This window comes from Ursus arctos, unplaced genomic scaffold, assembly GCF_023065955.2.
Source record: "Ursus arctos isolate Adak ecotype North America unplaced genomic scaffold, UrsArc2.0 scaffold_18, whole genome shotgun sequence".
Classification (NCBI taxonomy): domain Eukaryota; kingdom Metazoa; phylum Chordata; class Mammalia; order Carnivora; family Ursidae; genus Ursus; species Ursus arctos.
Window position 1 is genome coordinate 26,348,268 of NW_026622852.1, and position 22,954 is coordinate 26,371,221.

General features: G+C 53.5%; 1 protein-coding gene and 1 long non-coding RNA gene across 3 annotated transcripts; one reads left to right on the forward strand and one right to left on the reverse strand.

The window, feature by feature from the left end:
- The first annotated feature begins 1,335 nt into the window (after nt 1–1,335).
- On the forward strand, nt 1,336–22,585 carry GLIPR2 (GLI pathogenesis related 2). 2 transcript variants are annotated; one of them, XM_026506238.4, is made up of 5 exons: nt 1,336–1,459; nt 11,042–11,150; nt 11,493–11,596; nt 13,437–13,514; nt 21,043–22,585. In XM_026506238.4, exons 1-5 carry the CDS (start codon nt 1,447–1,449, stop codon nt 21,201–21,203), a joined length of 465 nt encoding a protein of 154 aa, XP_026362023.1. In that variant the 5' UTR covers nt 1,336–1,446; the 3' UTR covers nt 21,204–22,585. The 2 variants fall into 2 exon arrangements, with proteins under 2 accessions (XP_026362023.1, XP_026362025.1); XM_026506240.3 differs by lacking the exons at nt 11,493–11,596; nt 13,437–13,514 and having other exon boundaries at nt 1,350–1,459; nt 21,043–21,109.
- Nucleotides 4,869–11,043, reverse strand: LOC130544033 (uncharacterized). The gene is made up of 2 exons (XR_008959906.1): nt 10,743–11,043; nt 4,869–5,205 (listed from the first exon to the last, which is right to left on the reverse strand). It is a non-coding gene; the product is annotated as an uncharacterized LOC130544033 (long non-coding RNA).
- Nucleotides 22,586–22,954: the final 369 nt, after the last annotated feature.

Below are 22,954 nucleotides of genomic sequence, written 5' to 3' on the forward strand. Positions count from 1 at the left end.
TCAGCACCCTGTCCCTTCCACAAGCCCGCTGCTAAGGCCAGCGCTACAGCCCACAGCGTCCCACCCTGCACAGACTCCAAAGATGCCACTGAAGTTTGGATTTTGTCCTCCCCGCCCCCGCCAAGCCCACCTTCATCTCTGTATGGGGGTGAAATGGGAGTGAAACTCAGTGGTCCCTCTCAGCAGGCGGTGAGTGGCTCCATTGTGCTCAGCTGTCTCCACTCAGGGCCTTGAAATTTTCCTTACAACGGAGACAACCTTCTAGAGATTCTAGAGTTGATATGGAACAGGGTGTATTTGGTCATTTCAATGGGGATTTGTTGGCGAAATGGGAGAGGGCATTGAACACAATGGGTTGGATCTTCACCTAACACCAAAAATCCCTTTGATTTAGGGTGGGCCACTCTAACACTCTACCACAGTTGGAAAGTCTGACATAGGGGGAGGAAGTAGAGAGTACCATCGCCCTACTGGACATTTGAAGGCTGTGATATTGCAAATTCTCCCTGTCTAATCAGCAAGTCAGTTCACTTCAGTGCCCATTTATTGAAAGGACCTACCTAAATTTAGCTTCCTTTACTTAGGAGTTACTCTGGGGAGTAACGCAGGTGACCCAGGCCATGTCTTCCTGCAAGTGCTGTTCTCACACAGGGGTGGGGCCATGACTGAGACCAAGTCTTCCTGGTGCCAGGTGTGTACTGACCACTGCCCCCTAAGTCAAGAAAGGTGGGGGCCTCTGGAAGTTAAAGGGACCCAAAGGCCCTGAGGGATGGGTAGGACTCGAATGGGCAGAGATGAGCCAGCACCCAGGCTGGGGAAACAGGCCCAGCAAAGGCGAGGAGGGAAGAAGTTTCCCAGCATGTTTAGGGAATAACGGGAAGTCTAGTTTGGAGCATGGGATGAAGTTAGGGAGTGGAAGAGACAGGTCTGGAGCCAGATTCAGGGGTGGGGGATTTGGCTGAGGTGTTTGTGGGGGTCAGGACGAAGTGGGGAGACACCCTGACCCCTAGTGATGCGGTCTGGAACTGTCTATCCTGCCGCGACAGTAAGCAGTACGGTCCTCGCAGCGCCTTAGCGTCTTCCCTCTGCACCCCCATTCCACGTCCCGAGAGGGGCAGTTCGAGGCTGAGATCCGGGAGGTCCCGAACTCCCAGTCCACACCTGGAGAGCCCTGGACAGTCGAGCGGGTCCCTTCGCGAGGCGAGTTCTCCCGAGCCGGACGGGGAGGCGCGCGGGCGCGTGGCGCCTCCTCCGGGCAGCCGGCGGGGTGGCCCCAGGCGCCTTCGCCTGCAGCTGCCGCTGCCTTATAAGGCGGGGGCCGGGCCGCGCCGGGGGAGGGGCTGCGGCCGCCGGGCCTCCTCCCCCGCTGTCCAGCTGCGCGGGGTCGGGTAGAGAGCGCAGCACAGCGCAGCGGCGGCGGGAGCCGGGGAGCGCGCCGAGCGGGCCATGGGCAAGTCAGGTGAGCCCGCGGGCCGGCCGGGCGGGTGCGGGGAGGGCTGGAGAGCCTCGGCCGCGGGACCCCCGCCTTCACCCTGCCCCGCGGCGGGTTGGTGCCCCGGGGAGTTGGGGTGGCCGCCGCCACGCGGGATCAGGGCGCCGGCTGCGCTGAGGGACCCCGGGTGCCGGCTGCGCTGCGGGACCCCGGGTGCGGGATGGAGAGGTGTGCGGGGCAAAGCACCCGGAGGCACCGCGCCGGCAGTTTCCGGGGCAGCCAGGAAGCCGGGGTGGCCGTCGGGCCACCGTGAGAGAGGGAGGGAAGGAGAGACCGAGGGAGGGTCCCCCTGTCTGCGAGCCAGAGATTGCGTCAGGGAGGGTTTCCAGGCGCTGATGGGATTAGCGCTCAGCGTCCGGCCAAGGCGTGGCTTCTGCTTTGTTTCTGGAGCAGAGTTAGAATTGGAAAAAGCCTCCAAACTATGACAGCATCTCTTGCTGCAAAACAGCTCTTCCCAACCAACCCTCCTGAGGACAGCTCTGAGCATCCTTTTCTTTCGTCGTTGTCCCTCCTCCCCTGAGCGCCCCCTCTGTGCCAGGCTGTGTGCCAGGCTCAGTCTGGCTCCACCCGGGTACACACTCGCGCTTCCCCTTTATGTCCGACCGGTCGCTGCCCATCCTCACCACTGTGGCTGTCCGGGTGAACTTTCTAAAGTGTAGATCTGTCTTGTCACCTTCTAACACCCTTCATACCATTGTCTGGAGGTAAAAGTGTTCGCACTCTTCCGTGGGGCTTGGGGCCCTCGGGGAGTTAATCGTCACCCCTTACCTCCCCCTGCACGCAGCTGTTAGGAGGCTGGTACGCTGGTCCCTTCCCCTGGGTTCCCTCTCCCAGCGCTCACCACCACCTCTCTGCCTCTCCCACTTCGCCGAGGTTGCAGATCCTCTCCATCCTTCTAGGCTCAGCTGGGCCTGGGAGCCCCTCCCTGAACCCCCCCCCCGCCCCCCACCAGGGACAGGCCCCACTCTGCGTCTTCTTTGTTGCAGCCCTCCCTGTCAGCTTGGGACACTACCCCAGCCATGGACCTGTTTCCCACAGACTCCTCCCTGCTGGGTGCCAGGGGCCAGTCTATCCCAGCATAGTTCTACCGCACAGGAGGCTCTCAGTGAACAGCTGTCCCACAGAGTTCAGAAGTCCTGCTCATGGGAAGTTGGGGCTGTCCTCCCCGGGTGGGTGAGGCTGGGTGCCTCCTTAAATCTCTTCTCGAGATCCAGACTCATGAGGTACTGGTGTTGGGGGTAAGTGGCCTTCCCTGGCGTTCATCCTGACCTGCTGTGACAGGTCTGGCTTTCAGCCCTGGCTCTGCTAATCACTTGCTGGGTGATCTTGAACAAGGCTCTTTCCTTCTCTGTGCCTCGGTTTCCCCATCTGTACAGTGAGGGTGGCCCATATGCTCTCCGGTATGGAAAGGTGACATGAGGCGTTGTCATGTAGTTCAAGAACCGGGTGATGGGCGGTGATGAGGCAAGAGCATGGCAGATGTGAAAAAGCATTTTGAGAAATCAGCTCCTTTCTGTGTACCTTAGGAGAAAACCCACAAATTCTCCAAAGCCACATTTGTATCAGTGTTTCTGGCTTCTGGAACTTCTGATATTCAGCTGTATGCCCGTTCTTCTATCTGTTCATCCATCTATCCCTCCCTCTCTCCCTCCCGCCTTCCCTCCTTTTCTCCTTCCCCCATCCCACCATCTATTAGCTGTGTGCCAGGCTGCATACCCCCTGCTGCGGAGGGCACGGGTTACTCTGTCCTCAGCAGTATTCATTTGGATCGTGAAATGAATCATAAAGCTGATTGAAGTGGGGGTGGATAGACACCAATAAGAGGTGGGAAGTGATTCAAGTCACAAGGCAGGTGCAGGTGGAGAGTGGTGGGAGATCAGGAGAGGGAGAACTCTCCTCTGCGGAGGGGACCATCAAACCTCCTGGAGGATCTTGGGGATTTAGACTTTACCCATGGGACCTCTGGTGCCATTGAAAGACATTGATCTGAAAGCCCAAGTTGTGCCAGGGTGGAGGGTGGCTAAGACGGGGAGAGCGGAGGAGGGGTCCGGGGAGACTACTGCGGTCACTCGGGAGAGAGAGGACCGAAGCATCTAAGGACTGCAGAGGGCGAGGAGATGGATATTTGAGATGGTAGCCAGAAGCAGACTTGGTGACCCACTTACTGTGAACATGAGGGAAGGGCCGGCAGGGTGAGTCCGGGTGCAGGCTGGTGGTGACACTTAGAGGACCAGAGAGGTACAGTCAGGCCGCTCTCAGAGGTGGAGGGCAGAGGCCGGGAAGAGCTGGTTCAGGCAGGCATCATCCCCATGCCCACACCCACCACACATACCCGTGGACCTTCCAGAATGCTGGTCCAGGCCTATCTCCCTCATAGGCACATGCATTTTGTTTGGCTCTCCCAAAGACTGTGAGCCCCCAGGACAGTGTCTGGCTCCCCTAAGGGTTCCGAAGAGAAAGTAACTTTTCTAAGTGACCCAAGCCCCATGGGCCTTCAACACAGGCCCTGCCTTGAGGTTCTCTGTGTCTGCAGTGCGCATAGCACTCACTAATACTTATCCGCACAGGGGCTTTATGTGGTTCCAGAAAGACCAGGGTAAGGAGCCAGCCCCTGCCTCTGCCTGGCCTCAGTTTCCTCATCACTGCTTAGGGGCCAATCTCTTTTTAATTTTTAACCTCAGATATACTTCAGAGCTACCTGGGATTGTGGGCATTGCTGAAAAAGTATCACACAACTGACGCAGCTTAAATTCCAGAAGACACTTGGCCCAGTGCTTAGAGATTCCCAGGACCTGCTCCTAGCCCTGGTCTCCCTGCTGGGCCTCAGTTTGCAGCAAGTGTGATGGAGGCAGAGAAGAAAGGCAGTGACCTTGGGCAATGTAGAAGCCTCTGGTTCCTAATAATAGTGATTACCAATTACTAAGCTCCTGGCGCATGCCAGACTTGGAGCTAGGTGTTGTGTACGTGTTACCAGCGTTTGTTAACATCGCTACAGGGCAGGTATTACCAATTTTATAGGTTTATAGAGGTTGAGTACCTTGCCTAAGGTCACATCTTGACCAGTAAGTGGACAAACCTGGATTTGAACCTGGGTTTCTGCCTTCCCAACTGTGTGCTTTTCCCTCTACCGCATGGACCCCTTGCCACCTGCTCCCCACCTGCTTCTCACCCTGGATTCCAGCCCCGTAGGGACCTCTACACACCCTGTAGTTACCTCTAAGAATCTTAGTGTCCCTCCACCCACATCTCCCAGCACCAGAGGACAGGAGAGCAGAAGACCTTTTAGGGACCCACTAGCCCAGGAATTTCCTACCAAGCGGGGGCTTTCACACCTCAGCTAGGGAAGACTGTGGACCAGGTCATTCCAGCAGTTCCATTTTTCATATGTTGATTTTATTGAAAAGAAAGGGGGGAACAGTTGAAAAAAAAGGGTTTCCTGCTTTGAAGATACTTTGAAAACCACAGATGTCATCCTTCCTTCACACAGATGGGGAACCAGCGCGCCAGAGAGGCGGGGAGGCAGGGCGGAGAAGGCATGGCCACTCTGCAGGCCAGATCGAGCTCTCCCGGGCTCCTGCAGTCCTTCAAGGACTATCGTCTGCCCGCAGAGGGCCAGCCTGGGGCCAGTGCTCCGGGACATCCTTGTTCCCAGTCGGCATTGGGCAATTCTTCGTTGTCCGTCATTTTGCTGTTAGGGAGAGCTCTGAAGACGTCTGTGAAGTGAAAGTGTGCGAGATTTGAGGGAGGGGGGAAGGCGAAGGGAGGGACATTCTTAGATCGGGCTCTAATGTGGAACTCATTGTTTGACCTTGGGCAATTCACATGTCCAGCCCAAAACCACAGTTTCCTCCTCTGTAATGAGAAGGCTCCCACCCTACTGCCTTCTGGGGGCTCCTGTGAGGGCTCCATTCATTTGTTCATGTGCTCATTCACCCTGCAAATGTCTGAGACCAGTTTAAATACCAGCGTCTCTGCTCGCTTTAAAATCTAGGTTTTAGGGGCGCCTGGGTGGCACAGCGGTTAAGCGTCTGCCTTCGGCTCAGGGCGTGATCTCAGCGTTCTGGGATTGAGCCCCACATCAGGCTCCTCTGCTAGGAGCCTGCTTCTTCCTCTCCCACTCCCCCTGCTTGTGTTCCCTCTCTCGCTGGCTGTCTCTATCTCTGTCAAATAAATAAAAATCTGTAAAAAAAACAAAAAAAATCTAGGTTTTGTTTTAAGATTTTATTTATTTGAGGGAGGGAGGGAGAGAGAGAGTGAGCGCACGAGCAAGCACACACAGGCCTGGAGGAGGGGCAGAGGGAGAGGGACAGGCAGGCTCCCCGCTGAGCAGGGACCCCCCCCCCAACATGGAGCTCCATCCTGGGATCAGGACCTGAGGCTCGACTGACTGAGTCACCCAGGCGCCCCTAAAATCTAGGCTTTGACAGGGCAGTTTCTCCCAAGGCCAGAGGCCAAAGTGTCTCTGCCCAATAATGATGATAATAATTACAGTTGACATTTAGGAACTGTTTGCTGTGTTCCAGAACTCTTCTGAAGCATCTTCATAGGTTAAGTCATTTAGCTCTCACAACAACCCTGTGAGGTAGAAACTATTCTCCCCATTTTATGTATGGGAGAAATGAGGCACAGAGTGATTAAGCAACTTGTCCAAGATCGCACAGCTAGTAAAAAGCAGAGCTGGTCTTGAATTTCCTGGAACCCAGGCAGAAAGAGCAGGAACTATCCAGGCTACCTGTCTGGAACTCATTCTTTTATTTCTTTTCTTTTCTTTTTTCTTTTTTCTTTTTTTTTTCTTTTCTTTTCCTTTCCTTTCCTTTCTTTCTTTTTTTTTTTTTTTAACTAAGCTTACAATTTTTCCTCCCGATAAACTGGCAAAACCAGCTTTGCCCCAAAGATGGGACCAGGTCGCTTTCTAGCCTCTTGCCAAGGGGACGGAAGGAGCCTGTCCACAATTTCTGCCCTGACCCCTGATGGGCCTCTTTGGTGGGGATTTTGGAGAGGGCAGAGAAATGAGTCAGTCTGGGCCCCGAGAGGCCTCAGAAGAGGACCAACGCTGAGGGAGGAGGCTGTCCCAGCCAACAACCCGAGGGAGGAGCGGCACAACCAGAGTTTTTATCCCGCAGTTAGAAGCAGCCTGGGCCCCAAAGGACCCTCAAGAGCCCCGTCCCGGTTCAGCGCCCCCTCCCCCGGTGGAGACAGCCCAGCCCTGACTCCGTCCCTCAGCCACAGGGAGCCATGCCCAGGCAGCTGCTCCTCCCTTCCAGCCGCTCTGACCTAAAGCCCCACACCCAGCCCCCGAAGCTCCTGATTTTCATCTGGGGCCCTTCAGACAGGTCTGTCCATAAACGGCTTGGCACAGAGGAGGCTTTTGAGAAAGTTCTCTTCTCCTCTTCCTTCCTCTTCCTCAGAGATTGGCAGGCCCAGCCTCACTGGACCTGTTCCTCCTCCTGGATCTGGTGACCCCGCTGTCTCTTCTGTGTGCTTTCCTCTGTCTCCTGGCCCTCGGGGGTGGAATGGGGTTAAGGACAGGGTTTCCCTCTTCGTGGGTCTACTACCCCTGGACCATTTGTAGAAACTTGGGCAGGTTACTCCCCTTCTGGAGCCTCAGTTTCCTTACCAGAAAAAAAAAGGTACAGTAGTGGGGGCTCCCACAAAAGGTGGCAGTAAGCAAATGAGATCATGCACAGGCCTGGCCCCTAGAAATGGTTGGTCAGCAGGAGAAAGGACCTCCTTCATTCTGCGCTGGCACCCCGAGCCTGTAGGAGTTTTCTGAGCCTCGGTTTACCCTCCTACAAAGTAAGGACATCATTCCTACCCCCCCCCATTGTGGGGTGTGGGGTGTCTGTGAGGGCCCTCCCTGCCTGATGTGGGGAGGGGTGGGTTTCTTCGACTTTTAATCTTAATGTTTATCTGTGTTCTAGGGTTTTTCTATAGAATAAGGTGTGCCTTTTGCTGGGTGTGTTCACAAGTGATATCTTGCCTCCTGGAGGCTGAGGCCCTGCTCTAAGGAGCCACCCCGGCAGGGACTGGCCTCAGAAGTGTGGCTGGGGGGTGGGGAGAGAAGGCTCCCCTGCCAAAAAGTCTTCCTGACTCCTTTCTGGAAACCCTGGCCCAGGACACTGGCCCCGCTGGCAACAGTGACCAGCCTTGGCTTCTGGGCACCAAGCTTAGATTGGGCACGGGAACTTTCACTTTTGTTTCTTTTTACTTCCCACATTCTGGGAGTGCAGTGACCTAGTTTTTAGCAGCCTTATACGTCCCTCTCTGCTAAAAAGACTGCAGGACCTACGGCACGACTGGGTCCAGTGCGACCTGAGCCCGGCACTCAGAGCTGCCTTTAAACTGGCTTCACGTTGGCTACCCACCTGCTCCCTGTATCTCCCCCTCCTCCCCATAGCCCCAGATCCACCAGCTCCCTGGTCTGCCCTGGTTCTTTCTGTGCCCCCTTTCCCTCCGCCCTGCCTCGTCCAGGGAGCCTTCCCCGGGACATTGGTGCCACTCAGTCCCATGCACCTCCTGTGATGTCCCCCTGTGGCCTGCTGGGGACATGAGCGCTGGCAGGGACATTAGTGTGGGCCTCGCCAAGCCTGTCCCTCAGATGGGGTCCCTCTGCTCTCTTGACGTGTGCACCCACACCTGCCCCTGCACAGACACATACACTTGTGATCACTCCATCTCCTTAGAGAAGCTCTGAACTTAGAAGTCTGAGGTCAGCCATTCACTTGTCTCCTCTCACCCCAGCCTGATGGGACCTTCTGGGCTCTCAGGATTGAAGGGACTTGAAGGTCATCCGACTGGCCTCCAGGGTCCGAATCCTTTTAAGAAGAGTCACTTGCTTGTATTCCCCTGGTGCTGGATAGCTCATTACCTTGTGAGGTCACTCTTTGAGTTATTGGAAAGCTTTGAAAGATCTTTCTTAGGCTGGGCTAAAATCTATTCTCCTGTCCTTTCCACCCGTTGGCCCTGACTTTGCCCTTTGGAGCCCCAGACTTCATCAGAGGTCTCCTCTGTGTCTTCCAAAGTCTGCTCTCCAGGATGAACAGACCCAGTACTTGCCATCATTCCTTATAAGACCCATTTCCAGCGCCTTCTCTACCTGGTCCCCACCTGTGGACACACTTCAGACAAGGCCAGGGCCAGGCCGGGTGAGGCAATCCAGCTGGACACTGGCTCCCGCAGAACAAGCAGTGCCTTGCTGGGGAGCCGGTGGGCTTCTGGCAGCCGAGCCACCTTGCTGACTCCTTTGCGTTTCATCAGCTAGAACCCCTCTGGTTCCCGCCGGTCGCTATGGCTTCCACCTGAGGTATTCTTCAAGAACCTCGGTGACTCTGTTATTCCAAATACCACATTAACATACTCGACCCCAAATCTTTTCTATTACTGTGGTAAAAAACACAGGACATAAAATTTACCATCATAACCGTTTCAGAGTATATAGTTCAGTGGTGTTACGGACATTCACGTCGTTGTACGACAGATCTCGAGAACTTTTCCATCCTGAAAATCTGCCACTCTGCCCATTAAACACTACCTTCCCTTTTCCTCCTCCCTCCCATAAACCTGAAATCTTTATCTTTCACACCAACAAGGGTTTGGCCCTTGTCTTGACCACAAAGACCTGAGGGGTTCGGGTTGCAGCTCCACCTCTGTCTTGGTGACAAGACGGTAGCAAGCAGCTACCATCACCCCTTCCTTCACGGTGTCCTCCCCCCCACCCCCCCACCCCAGCCACAGCCTCCCAAATCCTGGTCAGCCCTGCCTCCCCCTGCCCGCATTGCTGTGACCAGACCTCACCGAACTGCCCCGCTGGGCCCCAGAGGCCTAACTCTTCAGGTGATTGGAACCCCCTTGGGCCGGCTCAGCTGCCACCGGCCACAGGGTATGGCCTGCAGCCGCCACAGGGTATGGCCTGCAGCCGCCACAGGGTATGGCCTGCAGCCGCCTCACCTCTCTTGGGCCTCATGTAGCCCCGAGCTCCCTGAGGGCAAGCCCCGCCCCCGGTCTTCCTTCCCCTGCATCTCCTCAGAGACCCTGTGGGATTTGATTCACATCCCCCAGGAGACCTGGGGAATCTGGCCAAGGGAGGGGAAGAAGACTCCCTGTTGGGTCATGTCAGCCTCTGGGGTGAAAAGAGCAGAGGAGAGGAAAGGCAGCTGGCGAATGACCTGGGGTGGAGGTGAGTGGCTCTTGTTCACCCTCCACTTTGCACCCTTACTGCCCACAGCCAAGCCTCAGGGACAGGCCCCTGCCAGATGAGACTCGCTCAGTGTAAGGGCCCCCGTGGCTCTTACTCATAAGCCACCCGACTCACTCCCAGATTCCTGCGTCTGGCGCTCAGTGCCTTCCCAGTCAGCCTCACTGGCTCCTGTCTGGGCAACTTTGGGGCCTCAAATCAGGGGCCACCTCCCTGATCCCCCAGCCGCATGGTAGGTTTCTTTTCTCCAGGTTCCTCTTGACCTATGCTCACCCACACCTTGGCCCTTTCACTCTGCTGGTGTCTGTTTACAAGGCTGTCTCCCTTCTGGTGTGAGCTCCCTGAGGGCAGGACAAGGTGGATGTGTCTCTGGAGCTCTCGCACAATCCAGGAGCCGGACTGGAGGAGGCGCTCAGAGGGCAGATGAACCGATGGGTGGGTGATGGGTGGCTGGCTGCTGCTGAACGGATGACGAACCAAGAGATGGACAGAAGAGTGGTGGGAAGACGGATGGAGGGTGTGGGATGGAGGGGGTTCCATTCCAGACCCAAACTGGGGTGACTTCCGTCCACTGGTGACCTTGCCTCCGCCGACTTATTCTCTCCCTAACTCCAGCCTCCTTGAGCTTGTCCTTTCGGAGGTCATGACCCCATTGGGCACAGGCTCCACATCTCCCCTCACTGCGTCCCTGGGCCCAGCTGACCCCACCCTGCTCCCCACCACCACATTCTTTTCCACCCTGTCCCCTCACTCCACTTTCCCAGTGCTGTCGTCTCCTGGTCCCCTTCTTTATCTGCCCCGGTCTTTTTGGTTTCCCCAGCACAGCGCAGGCACCCCCACCACAGCCAGTCTTATTTCCCCTGGGTCCCCACCTCCATCCCTCCCCAGCCCGCGCACACCCCGAAAGTCCGGTCTGAGATACCCAGTCTCCGCACATTTTCTCCCGGCGGTTCCGTTGCTCCCTGGCCCACCCCAGCCCCCACACCTTCTGTGCACCTGCAGCCCGGCCTCCCCTCAGCGGCCAGCAGACACTCTCAGAAACACCCATCTCCTCACCTCCGCGCCTCGTGCCCGTTCAGCCCCTTCGCGTTGCCCGGGATAAAGCCCCGGAGCCCTCGCAGCGTCCAGGTGGCCCCACGGGATGCACGCGGCGCAGATGTGCAGGACGCAGAGGGCGACATCGGCGGTGTGGGGCAGGCGTCACGGTGGCTCGGTCGGCCGCGGTGCCGAAGGGGAGCGGCAGCCCGTCCGCGTGGCCTGGGTTGAGCCGGGCGTCCCTCTGGAGCCGGCCATCCCGCTTCTGTGCCGGGTCTTCTCTCTGCGCTGACACGGCCTCCGTTTTGACATTTTGGCAGCTTCCAAGCAGTTCAATAACGAGGTCCTGAAGGCCCACAACGAGTACCGGCAGCAGCACGGCGTCCCCCCGCTGAAGCTCTGCAAGAAGCTCAACCGGGAGGCTCAGCAGTGAGTCCGCAGCGCCCCGGGGGACTCTGGCCCTTCCTGGCGCTCTTGCCGCGGCCGTGGAGGGCCAGTGGGGTAGCGGGAAGGACCCGGCTTTGGGGGGCAGATCCAGCCAGGCCCGAGTAACCCTTGAGCCACTTACGTAGGCAGGCCCGTTTCCCCGAGCCTCGGTTTGCCCCTCTGTAAAATGGGGCTGTTGTGGGGCTCAGAAGAGAGGCTGGTGTGACGCTCCCGAGGTCCACAGCCGGCCCGGGGCAGGGACGGGGGTCAGCCGCGGCAGTTCGGGGCTCCCCGTCTGGGGCTTCCCTGGGCGGCCGCTCTGAGGAGACGCCCGGACTGTGGCAGGTACTCAGAGGCCCTGGCCAGCACGCGGATGCTCAAGCACAGCCCGGAGTCCAGTCGTGGCCAGTGCGGAGAGAACCTGGCATGGGCCTCCTACGATCAGACAGGTAGGTCGCTTTCTTGGCTGCCCCCCCGTGCCCCCCCCACCGCCCTCCCTTCTGAGCTGGGCCGGGACTTCAGTATGCAGGCCCCAGCACCCTCCTCCATGGCCTTGCTGCCCCGGCCGGGAAGGCAGAGGGCCCCGGGGCTCTGCGTGTGTGCTCCCAGGGGCTGCCTGCAGTTCCACGGTGTCTCAGATGGCTGGCTCCGGGCCAGGCCTGCGCTGGGTGCCAGGGCCACGGAGATGAGTCAGACTGCCCGGCCCTCCCCTTCAGAAGAGCTCCCTGCTGAGGAATGGGGGGTGGGGGAGACAAATCATTTCTGTGCCCTTTCCCTCCAGAGTTTCAGTCTGACCCTGTGGGCTCTCAAGTATCCCCAGCCACAGTTTTACTTTCTTCGCATTTTGCTTTCTTTTTTAAAGTGTTGGTGTATTCACTTTTATCATCAGAAAAATGCAATTGAGCTTTTTCCATGTTAGAAAAAAAAAAGGGAGAGAGAAAGACAATCCCTCCATCCAAGGTCACAGCCTGGAATGGTGACTCCACCACACTGACCAAACATTCTTGAGCTTCCTGGCTCAGATAGCTCTGTCGTGGCTTTTTAGGAAAAATGCTGGAGAGAGCTTCTTTGCCCTCTGAAGCCTTCTCCAGACCCCAGCGGAGGATGACTGCTCCCTCCCTCCTGGGCCTGACATTCCTGGGAGTTCCCTGGGGAGGCCTGCAGTCCTCTTGGTTTCCCCAGAGCAGCGGGCCTCCAGCAGAGGTGTGCGCATGCTCCTGACCAAGGCGGGAGCCTGCAGCCTCCTTTCCAGGCACAGGCCCAGGCCGTGGGCCTTGATGGGCCTGGGGACAAGGCTCCCTGAAGGGATAGGAAGGAGCAGGCAATGGAGGTGATTGGTCCCAGCACTGGCCCCTTACGGAGCCCTGAGCAAGTCGCTACCCTCGCTAGCCTCGGTGGGCCCAGTTTCCCCATCTCTGTCTCCGCAGGCTGTCTTTATCCCCACCCTGGCTACACATTGGCATCTTTTGCGGCGCTTTCAAAAAAGACCAGTGCCTGGGTCTCTTCTCCAGAGACACTGACACAGTCTGTGGCAAGCCCCAGGCGTCAGCCACATTTCAGTGCTCCCGGGGGGGGGGGGGGGAGGCCGGTGTGTAGCCTGTTTTCTGAGGCCTTGCTACTCAAAGTGTGGCCGGTGGGGAAGCAGCAGCATCTGGGCACTTGTTAGCAATGCAGACTCTGAGGCTGCCGCTTTGACCTGTGATGTCAGAATCTGCATTTTGGCACCCCATGTGATCCCTGCGCATATCAGAGCTAAGAGTGAGACTTCCTGTGTGGGATGGAGCCTCCTCGCTGCTGTGGCCTTGACAGCAAAGGTTCCCAGGGAAATACTGTGGGTTTTCTCCTACCTGCACTGGGTGGGCCAGTAGATGCTTAGAATGAGGACCCTTCTACCTGCAGTAGAGACCCTGACCCACCAGCCCAGTTGCCTTTCCTCCAGTGGGTATTTCAGGAGACACACTTGGGGTGGGATGAGTGTCCCAAATACTCATTAGAAGTCCTTGGAGTACATTGCATTCAACCCTTGTACAGAGGCCTATTACACAGTAAGTTAGTGGCAGGGCAGGTCTCCCAGCCCTAGGCCAAGGCTCTTCCCAATCCCCAGCAAGGCCCTCTCTTCAGCCTAGATACGCTCATGGGCAGGAGTCCCTGTTTCAGCTCATTGGTGCTTTATAAGACCTCTAACTGGGGGGGTGGGGGGGGGGTGGGGGGGTTAGTGGGAGAAGATGGAAGGAGTAGCCAGTGGGTTGATTTTGCTGCTGAGTTTGAAACAGTGTGTCTTCCGTACAGGAAAGGAGGTGGCTGATCGATGGTACAGTGAAATCAAGAACTACAACTTCCAGCAGCCCGGCTTCACCTCCGGGACTGGTGAGTGAGGGGGTCAACCCCAGTGGCCTGGGCCTGGGCAGGGTTGCAGTTTGGGTGTCTGATTTTGGAAGGGTACTAACCCTCTGAAAATCAATCGTCTCCCTCCTATTTTACCTCTTCCGTATTTCTCTGGTTTAACTTAGCCCAAAGGGCAAGACTCTCTTTCCCCGTCACTTCTTCCAACACACATGCACCCCCCTCTGTCTGAGAACACCCGAGCCACGGATTCTTGCCCCACCAGCTCCAAGTTCTCCAGATGACTAGAGTACGTCATAAGGAGGCTGTGGAAGTCAGAAGTTCCTGAGTGCCTCCTCCCGGAAGTGGTGCTATAACTAGGGTCTGACTGCCAGTTTTGCTCCCCTCCAGTCCAGCCTGCTCCCAGCATCCAGAATATTCTAAAGCCCTCTCTTCAGGAAAAGGGCCACACTGCTCATTCTCTCCTAGTCTTAACTGCCTCCCCCCTCATAACCTGCATCCTTCCTATGTGCTCCCCACACCTCCCGCCTCCCAGGCATCCCCCCCTTTCACCTTTTCTCTCCAGTTTGTGGTTCAGATGAGCTTGGAGTGCAGACAGCCTAGACCTGCTCTCAGCTCCAGCACTATTAGTTGTGTGAACTCGGGTTGATCCTCTGTCCTTGCCTGCACCGGAGGGAGAGGGGGCAAGGCGGTAGCCTCTAGGGGACATTCTGAGAGCTGGCGTGGATGCAGGGAAGAGCTGCAGGCCATGGCGGCCATGGGAGCATCCAGCTTTTCTGTGAGGCCTCCAGGGTGAGCAGTAAACATTTAGGTGACTGAAGCCCGGGGCAGCTGCTCTGAGTTCTGGGCTCCCTCCTGCCCCTCAGCAGACTTCCCTTACGTGGTGCCTGCCTGTCTTTCGTCAGAACCGACTCAGATCTACTTGGGGCCCAGGCTGGGTTAGAAGGGACTGAGAGTTTCTCTGACCAGAAGGTGCCAGGGAAACTGAAAAGAGGATTCCCTGCCCACCCCCATCCCTCTACCCTACCCCATCCCACCCATGGGTGGGGCCACTATGGCTTCTCACCTTCTGGAAGATTCTTCTGAAGCAGGAAGTGACGCGTTCTCAGAGCCAGTCACTGTTTCCTGTGGTTTGCTGCTCACCCTTTTGGGCAGGGGTTCTTGCAACAGCGTGGGCAGGACTGTGGGGCAGAGGTGGCAGCATCTGCCGAGGCGTTTCTCCTCTGAGCTCTCCAGGCCGGGGGTCAGGAAGCTGCTCGCAGCGCCCCAAGTGTAAATTGATGGTTCTGTGGCAGTTAAATTCAAGAAGTGAGGGAGGGAACAGGAACAACCTCGTCCCAGAGGTTAAGGTTCTGTGAAGACACAGAACCTGTCTTCTTTTCATAAAGTTCAGTGTCCAGAAGACGTTTTATTTCATAGCCTCTGAATGTGCTTTTCCCACAGCAAGGCTCCCGAGCCATTGGACATGTGTCAGAGCAAGTTACTAGCATTGCTCAGAGTCAGTTATAAAGTGCCTCAGAGTCAGTTATAAAGTGCCTCCGCATTCCCGGCCACATCAGCCTCACAACACCAGTTGTAGGTGGGGCTTTATTCTACCCATTTTGCAGAGGAGGAAACTGAGGCCCAGAAAAAGGAACAGACTTCTTTTAGATCTCCTATCCTTAATCCGATGCTTTTTCCATGGCTCCTGCTCCAAGGTGGGAATCTCACAAGTGTCAGAGCTGGGAATGGGACTTTTCATGATCGCTGACCACCTGTCCAACCCATTGCCCCACATCGCCCACCCCTAAAGAGGAAAACCCCAGAGCAGCTAGCCCCTAGGCTTTCCCAGGTGCCAGTGGGCAATGCCTGGGGACAGATAGAGCCTGATCCTAAGACAGGAGCACAGCTTTGGGTGGTGGTAGAATCAGAGCTCACAAGACCCTTAAAGATCCTCAGGCCCTTTCCCCACGCCCCAGCCTCCCCCACAGCTGCTGCTTGCTGCACCTCTGTGTAGGGATGCCCTGACCTGAGTCCGTGCTGTAGGGAAAGAGCCTTCGAAATATCCTGTAATCTGTGCCCACCCACCCTGAGTCAGCATCTTGCGATGAAGGCCACAGTTGTGTGCTCCGTGCTTAATAGAGAGAAACTTTCTTGCAATACCTTTGTTTCATCCTATTTTAATGAGTAGGTTGGTTTGTTTATTTATTCTGAGTATATAATACTTTTTCATGACGTGGAATCTGCAAACTGTATAAGGTAAAAAGTCTTCCTTCTGGGGCGCCTGGGTGGCACAGCGGTTAAGCGTCTGCCTTCGGCTCAGGGCGTGATCCCGGCGTTATGGGATCGAGCCCCACATCAGGCTCCTCTGCTATGAGCCTGCTTCTTCCTCTCCCACTCCCCCTGCTTGTGTTCCCTCTCTCGCTGGCTGTCTCTATCTCTGTCGAATAAATAAATAAAATCTTTTAAAAAAAAAAAAGTCTTCCTTCCATTCCTGGTGTCTAGCACTTTCCCTTCAACCAGTGATACCCATTTCTTGTGTATCATCCTAGAGTTGCTCTGATCTTATACCAGCATTAAGTAAATATGTTCTCTTTTGCCCTTTTTTATACCCTGGTATGTGATCTGTTTTGCACTTGGTTTCTTCACCCAGTAGATTGTTGGAGATTGTGCCATGTTAATAATAATAATTCTTTCTTACTGTTGCATGTTATCATTATTCTCTGGCAAGAATATACTGTAACTTATTTAATGTGTTTTTCAAGTGTATATTCAAGGAAGTGTGGGTTGGTTGCAGGAAAGAGGATGTGATCCCTTTAGGAAAAAAAAGAAAAGGTTTTGTGTCTGGGTTTGTGTCAGTTAGTGATTCGGTTGCCGCTGTGTATCTGATGGTTGCTAAGGAAGTCATGTCCTTTAACTCGGCTCTGAAGACCCATACTTAGTGTCTCTGGACAGAAACCTCCCGGGCCAGAGGGAAAATCACGTAGTCTCATCTGTTTGGGAAAGGCTTCCCCAGGCGTGTGTGCTGCTGGTGGGCACCTTGTGTCTTGTGATTGTTTTCTTGGCAACCAGTGGATAAACGGCTGTTCTTCCTTGTCTGGGCAACAGAAAGAGGGGGTGGTCAATAGCCAAAGTGTCCGGTTCTCTTGAGAGAAAAGGCTCGTGTGGAAAAGGGCTTGAGCCTTAATGAAAAGACAGCCTGTGGAAGGGGTGACACCTTGCAAAGCTGCTGGGAAGCCCGGAGCTGTGACTCAAGAGGTAGGAGGACCAGGGGGGAACAGGCAAGAAGGGTTTCTCTTGTATTTTGAGGTGAAAATCGGAATTCAGTGGGCAGTGATTAATACAAGTGTAAGGATAAGTGAAAAAGACGCGTGATTGTACCTGGGGTTGGTTTTCCTTTGGTTCTCACTTTGATTTTATCACAGCAGCTCTACTGATTAGTGTTTATGGTTTGTTATTCTCATAAAGGATTTGGTAACCTCAAATCTTTTATGGATAGAGACAACAAAATAAAGTTTTACCTAAGTTTAAAAATTATAAAAATGGAGTTTATCTGTAGGGCAAAATACACGATTTTTTAAAAAGATTTTATTTATTTATTTGTGAGAGAGAGAGAGAGAGTACAAGCAGGGGGGAGGGCAGAGGGAGAGGGAGAAGCAGACTCCCCGCTAAGCAGGGAGCCCCATGCAGGACTCAGTCACAGGACCCTTGGGTCATGACCTGAGCCGAAGGCAGACACTTAACCAACTGAGCCCCCCAGGCTTCCCAAAATACACAATTTAATCAATGAATGTTTATTCAGTCCTTGCCATATGTGAGACACAATGGAGGATATCAACCGAAAGGTTGCAAGAGTGTGGATACCAGCCCATCTGTCTGTCTGTCTCTTTCTTTCTTTTGCGATTTTATTTATTCACGAGAGGCAGAGAGAGGCAGAGGCAGAGGGAAAAGTAGGCTCCCTGAGGAGCAGGGAGCCCGATGTGGGACTTGATCCCAGGACCCTGGGATCATGACCTGAGCCGAAGGCAGACGCTTAACCGACTGAGCCACGCAGGCACCCACTTTCTTCTTTCCTTCCTTCCTTCCTTCCTTCCTTCCTTCCTCTCATTTTGTGGTAAAACATACACACCATAAAATTAACCATTTTTAGGGGCAAGTCCTGCTTCGGGCTCCCTGCTCCCTGCATCGGGCTCTGTCTCTTGTGAATAAATAAATAAAATCTTTTAAAAAAAATTAACCATTTTTAAGAACACAGTTCAATGAGATAAGTATATTCACACTGTTGTACAACCATTGCCCTATCCATCTCCAGAACTTTTCAGTCATCTCAGATTGAACCCATTAATCAATAACTCCCATCCCTCCCTCTCTGCCTCCCCGCCTCTAAGCTCTGGTGACCACCATTCTACTGCTGTCTGTATGAGCGTGGTGATTCTAGGTATCTAATGTAAGTGGGTCATTTAATATTTGTCCTTTTGTGTCTGGTTTATTTCACTTAGCATAATGTCCTCAAGGTTCATCCTCAAGGTAGAATGTATCAGAATTTCATTCCTTTTTAAGGCTGAATAATATTTTGTTGTATATGTACATATGACATTTTGTTTATCCATTCATCCATTGGTGGACATTTGGGTTTCCCCCCCCTTTTTGCTTTTGTAAATAATGCTGCTAAATATTGACGTACAAATATCTGAGTCCCTGCTTTCAATTCTTTTGGGTTTGTACCTGAAAGTGGAATTACTGGATCAGATGGTAATTCTATATTTCATTTTTTAAGGAACCACCATACTGTCTTCCACGGTGGCTGTGCCGTTTCACATTCCCACCAGCAGTGCACAAGTGTTCCAATTTCTGCACACCCTCACCAACACTTGTTATTTTCTTCTTAAAAAAAAAAAAATCCACCCAAATGGGTGTAAAATGGTTACCCTCTTTCTTTCGTACCCTATGGGATGCTTAGCCACTCTGATTCAATTTTCCTCCTTCCCTCTCTCTTCCATTCTTCATCACATGCTTGTTGAGCATTTCCTATGTACCAAGCTCAGTGCTAAACACTGGGGGTACTGTGATCAATAAGACAGGAGTGGGGGGGTTCCTGGGGGGTTCAGTTGGTTAAGCGTCTGCCTTCAGCTCTGGTCCTGATCTCAGGGTCCTGATATGGAATCCTGCAGTCAGGCTGTCTGCTCACTGGGGCGTCTGCTTCTCCCTCTCCCTCTGTGCTCTCTCTCTTGCTCACACTTTCTCTCAAGTAAATAAATAAAATCTTTAAAAAATAAAGTAAAATAAGACAGGTGCGGTCCCTACCATGAAGGAGGAAATGTAATCTCTTCAGTGTTGTTTGAGCAAATGAGTGCCATTCTGTGCTATGGACGTCAGTATTGACCTGTCAGAGGATCTCTAAGTCCTTAACAGTAAAGGCGGGAAGGACAAGCTTCTTCCCTCTACTTCTTGGAGACGGAAGAATTTATGGTCATTGAGCAAAAAGTACATTACAACAACTCTTTGACCCCCAAGTGGAAGGGGAGTTGGAAGCTAAGCTGTATTAAAGGTTTGAAAGAAACAGCGAGTGAGGGGCAGGCAGCCTCAGCAGCGGGACACTGATGCTGAGAAGTTTAGCAAGCCACAGAAGTGTCTGGAGGGTCAGGCGGTAGCTTGAGAAGGAGCTGGGCTGTTTGGCTCAGAGCAGAGGGAATTGAAGGAGGCTCTAACTTGTCAAGGTCTCAAAGAGTGCAAAATGTGGAAGGCCTGCACTTGCAGTGAGGGCAGAACCCAAGTCCAAGGTGGTTCTGCCATATACCTTTTCTTTTTTTTTTTTTTTTAAGATTTTATTTATTTATTTAACAGAGAGACAGCCAGCGAGAGAGGGAACACAAGCAGGGGGAGTGGGAGAGGAAGAAGCAGGCTCCCAGTGGAAGAGCCTGATGTGGGGCTCGATCCCATAACGCCAGGATCACGCCCTGAGCCGAAGGCAGACGCTTAAGGACTGAGCCACCCAGGCGCCCCCTGCCATATACCTTTTCATTCATTCCCTCATTCACGCAACAGAGGTTTATTTTACACTTTTCACGTGCCAGGCTGTGCCAGGGTCCTGAGTATACTTTGGTGAATAAAACAGTTTGGTTCCCGCACCTGTGAGTCTCATAGCCTAGTGAAGGAGCCAAGCAAATGAACAAGAAATCGAACACATATAACATTGCAAATGGTAAGAATGCTATGAGGGGAAGAACAGGGTATGATAAGATGATCTTGGGAGGGAGGCGTTCAGGAAATACGTGATTGTGAAAGGCTTCTCTGCACAAGTGATATTCAGGCTGAGGCCTCAGGAATAAGAAGATGTTGGTCATCAGGAGAGCGTTCCACACAGTGGCCAATGTGTGCAAGGGTTCCATGGTGGGAAATAACCTGACATGTTCAAGGAATGGAAAGGAGGCTATTGGGCCAAAGCATTCCCTTTCATTCTAGGTGCAACTGGAAGCAATTGAAGGATTTTTAAGTGGGGAAGTCAACAGATGTGACTTAGGTCTAAAAATGATGACTCTGGCTCCTTTAGAGAAAGTGGGTTGGAGGAGGCAAAGGTGGAGGCTGGGACCAGTCGAGGGCGATCACAGTGGTCCGAGTGAGAAAGTTTGTGGTTGGAACCCAAGTTTAGGGAGTGGATAGACTTAAGATCTATTTTGGAGTGAGAGTCTCCAGGATTGAATGATGGGCTGTCCAGGGGGAAATGAGGGAGAAGGAGGAATACAGACCAATCCCTAGGATTGTGTGCCCAGAGGGAACATTAATGGAAACGGAAGGTCGGAAAAAGAGGAACCTCGGGGGGAACCAAAATCCAAAGTAAGGTTTTGATAGTTACATTTAAGATGCCCGTGAGCCATCCAAGTGGAAATGTCAAGTAAGTAGTTGTATCTGGAGCACAGAGGAGAGATCTGGGCTAGGGAAATAAATTTGGGAGCCAGGGAAAGATGAAATTGCCTAAAGAGTGCAGCAAGCAAAGAAAAGCCAGCCCAGGACCGAGTCTTGGGCAGGGCAGGCCCCTCCAACATTTACCAGTGACACGGAAGAGGAGGAAGAGGCAGTCAGATGGGGATGCCAAGAGAGGGCGGCATCATGGAAACCCAAAGAGGGGGTCCTTCGAAAAGGGGAGGAATCGACTGTATTCAGTGTTCCTGAGATGTCAAGTAAGAGAGAGACAAAAAGTGATCTTTGGGGGAAGCATGGAGAAACATTGAAGAATACAGTCGGGGGCAGGAGAAGGGGGGGAGGCAGGTGCCAGAAGGGTGGCATCCTAACTATTGGGGTCACTCGGCTTTGTTGTGATCTCCGGGAAACCGTGAAGCCTTTGGGCATCGGGAAACGGTGAGGTGAGGAGGGTCTGTGTGGCTGATGGAGACGACCTGACGCCTCAGAAACTCAGGCAGGCAGAGTGCTCTGTCTCCTGCCTCTGGTGTGTGTGTGAAGCTTAGGCTTCCCGAGCCTGACAAGATGGTGCAGGGGTTCGAGAAGGCTTTGAAACATCCTTCTCCGGAGTCTGCTGACTAATCTGTTTCCCCTCCCCCTGCCTGTGCCCCTCCAGGACACTTCACAGCCATGGTATGGAAGAACACAAAGAAGATGGGAGTGGGGAAGGCATCTGCAAGTGACGGGTCTTCCTTCGTGGTGGCCCGATACTTCCCAGCAGGGAATGTCGTCAACCAGGGCTTCTTTGAAGAAAATGTCCTGCCTCCAAAGAAGTAATTCAGTCAATGTAGTGGGAACGTGGCAGACTTAACATGGATACCAAGTGCCTAGAACAACCAAAACTCAGCTGTGTGTGTGTCCCTGTGGGTGTATGTGCTTGTGTGTGTGGTGCATGTGAGTGTGTCTTGCACACACACTTGGATATACAGTTCTGTACGAACTTATTCTTACCAAAAGGAATGAGCCTATGAAGCCTTTACCCTGATGGTTACCTAGACCACAATTATTTGGACTTGGGGGAGGGGGGATCAATTTTAAAACTTTTTTTTTTTTTAAGCAAACTTCTTTTGTACATTTCTTATACTATCCATCCCTGGTCTTTTTCTATTCCAAATGTTCGTGATGCTTTGAGGTGAAGTTCATTTTATGTGATCTTCATGCATTGTCATCTACTTTTAATAGATATTTAAGACTATTAAACTCTCATCTACATGTAACATAAAAACAGCTTTAAACACGTAAATATAAAGCAGCTTCCGTTGCAAACATGAGACAGGCAGGAACTGCATTTCACAGAGTGATTGAGATTTCTCAGTTGTAAGACATGATGTCATCTGCTTGCCTCCTGGAATTCTCTGATGGGAATGCCAAAGAACAAATGGAGAGAAAAGTTTCACTTCCTTGCAAGTTCCACCTTTAAATAGCAAAGTACCACTACTACCACCGCCCTCGCTCCCCTCCCACCTTTTTTCTTAAAATCCTCTGGCATCTCAGAGCTCAATATGTGCCTCCTGGTTTCTGGAGCCTCGGGTCAGGCCTGAAAGTAACCCCCCCCCCCCCCCGCCCCGACCTCCACTAGGTGGCCCAGGGCCTGTTCTGGGAGAAAGCCCCTCACACTGCCTGGGCCCTCGGCCAAGCGTCCAACAGATGAAGTCAGTGAGCGTGGGGGTGAGCGTGAGCTCACCAGGGCCCCCAGAGGAAGCCCTCCAGCCTCTGCCCTCCCCTCGCACGCAGGGCGGGGCCCAGGCCTGTTCCTGGCAGCTGCAGTTGCAGCTGTGCTGCTGCTCCCTCCAGGAATGTGTGACAGCCCCGAATGTTCCAGGGACATCTCCCATGTGGGGGCTGAGAGTAGCCAGTTTGGTTCCGTATTTTGCCTCAAACTATACAAAGTTCCCCTGAATAACGATTTCGCGTGGTCCCTGTGGGCAGAACCGACCCAGATGCCGAGCTGGTGTCCTGAAAGCGCGGCCTCTCCAAGTGCTCAGACAGCAGGGGTGGGAGTGAGGAGGCTGCCGCCTTAGAGACAGTCCGAGCGGGCCAGTCAGGAAACATGCCTCCCGAAGGTCTGCACTGCACTGTGAACACAGCCTCATGCTGTGCCCTTCATTTCACCAGGGATATTGACTAAGACGACAATAAAGTCTTTTTCTTTTGTGTAATATCTTCCATTCATTCATGCTCGATTCTTAATTGGTGACTAAGGTAATCACAACTCTTAGTTCCTGTCTTGGGTAACTCAAGCTTCCGCGTACTTCCAACCTCTCCCCTGTACCCTGCGCCCCTTTGGCAGCTATGTTTTGAGCCATGTGACCTACCCTTACATGGCTGATTAGACTAAAGTGGACATGTGATCCAAGGGCGGCCAATCCCCGGGCTGGCCATGGACCAGGAATTTGAGCTAAGAAATGAGCAGAGAATTTGCCAGTGGAACTAAAAAAAAAAAAAAAAAAAAATAGGATGCCATGAGTTTGAATTAGGGCCCTGGCAAACCAAACCACATGCAAGCCAAGTTGCCAGTTGAAAATAAA

Coding starts and splice junctions, on each gene's coding strand:
- GLIPR2 (XM_026506238.4), top strand. Junction 11,151..11,492: donor CTCAACCGGGAGGCTCAGCA/GTGAGTCCGCAG, acceptor GGACTGTGGCAG/GTACTCAGAGGCCCTGGCCA. Junction 11,597..13,436: donor GGCCTCCTACGATCAGACAG/GTAGGTCGCTTT, acceptor TCTTCCGTACAG/GAAAGGAGGTGGCTGATCGA.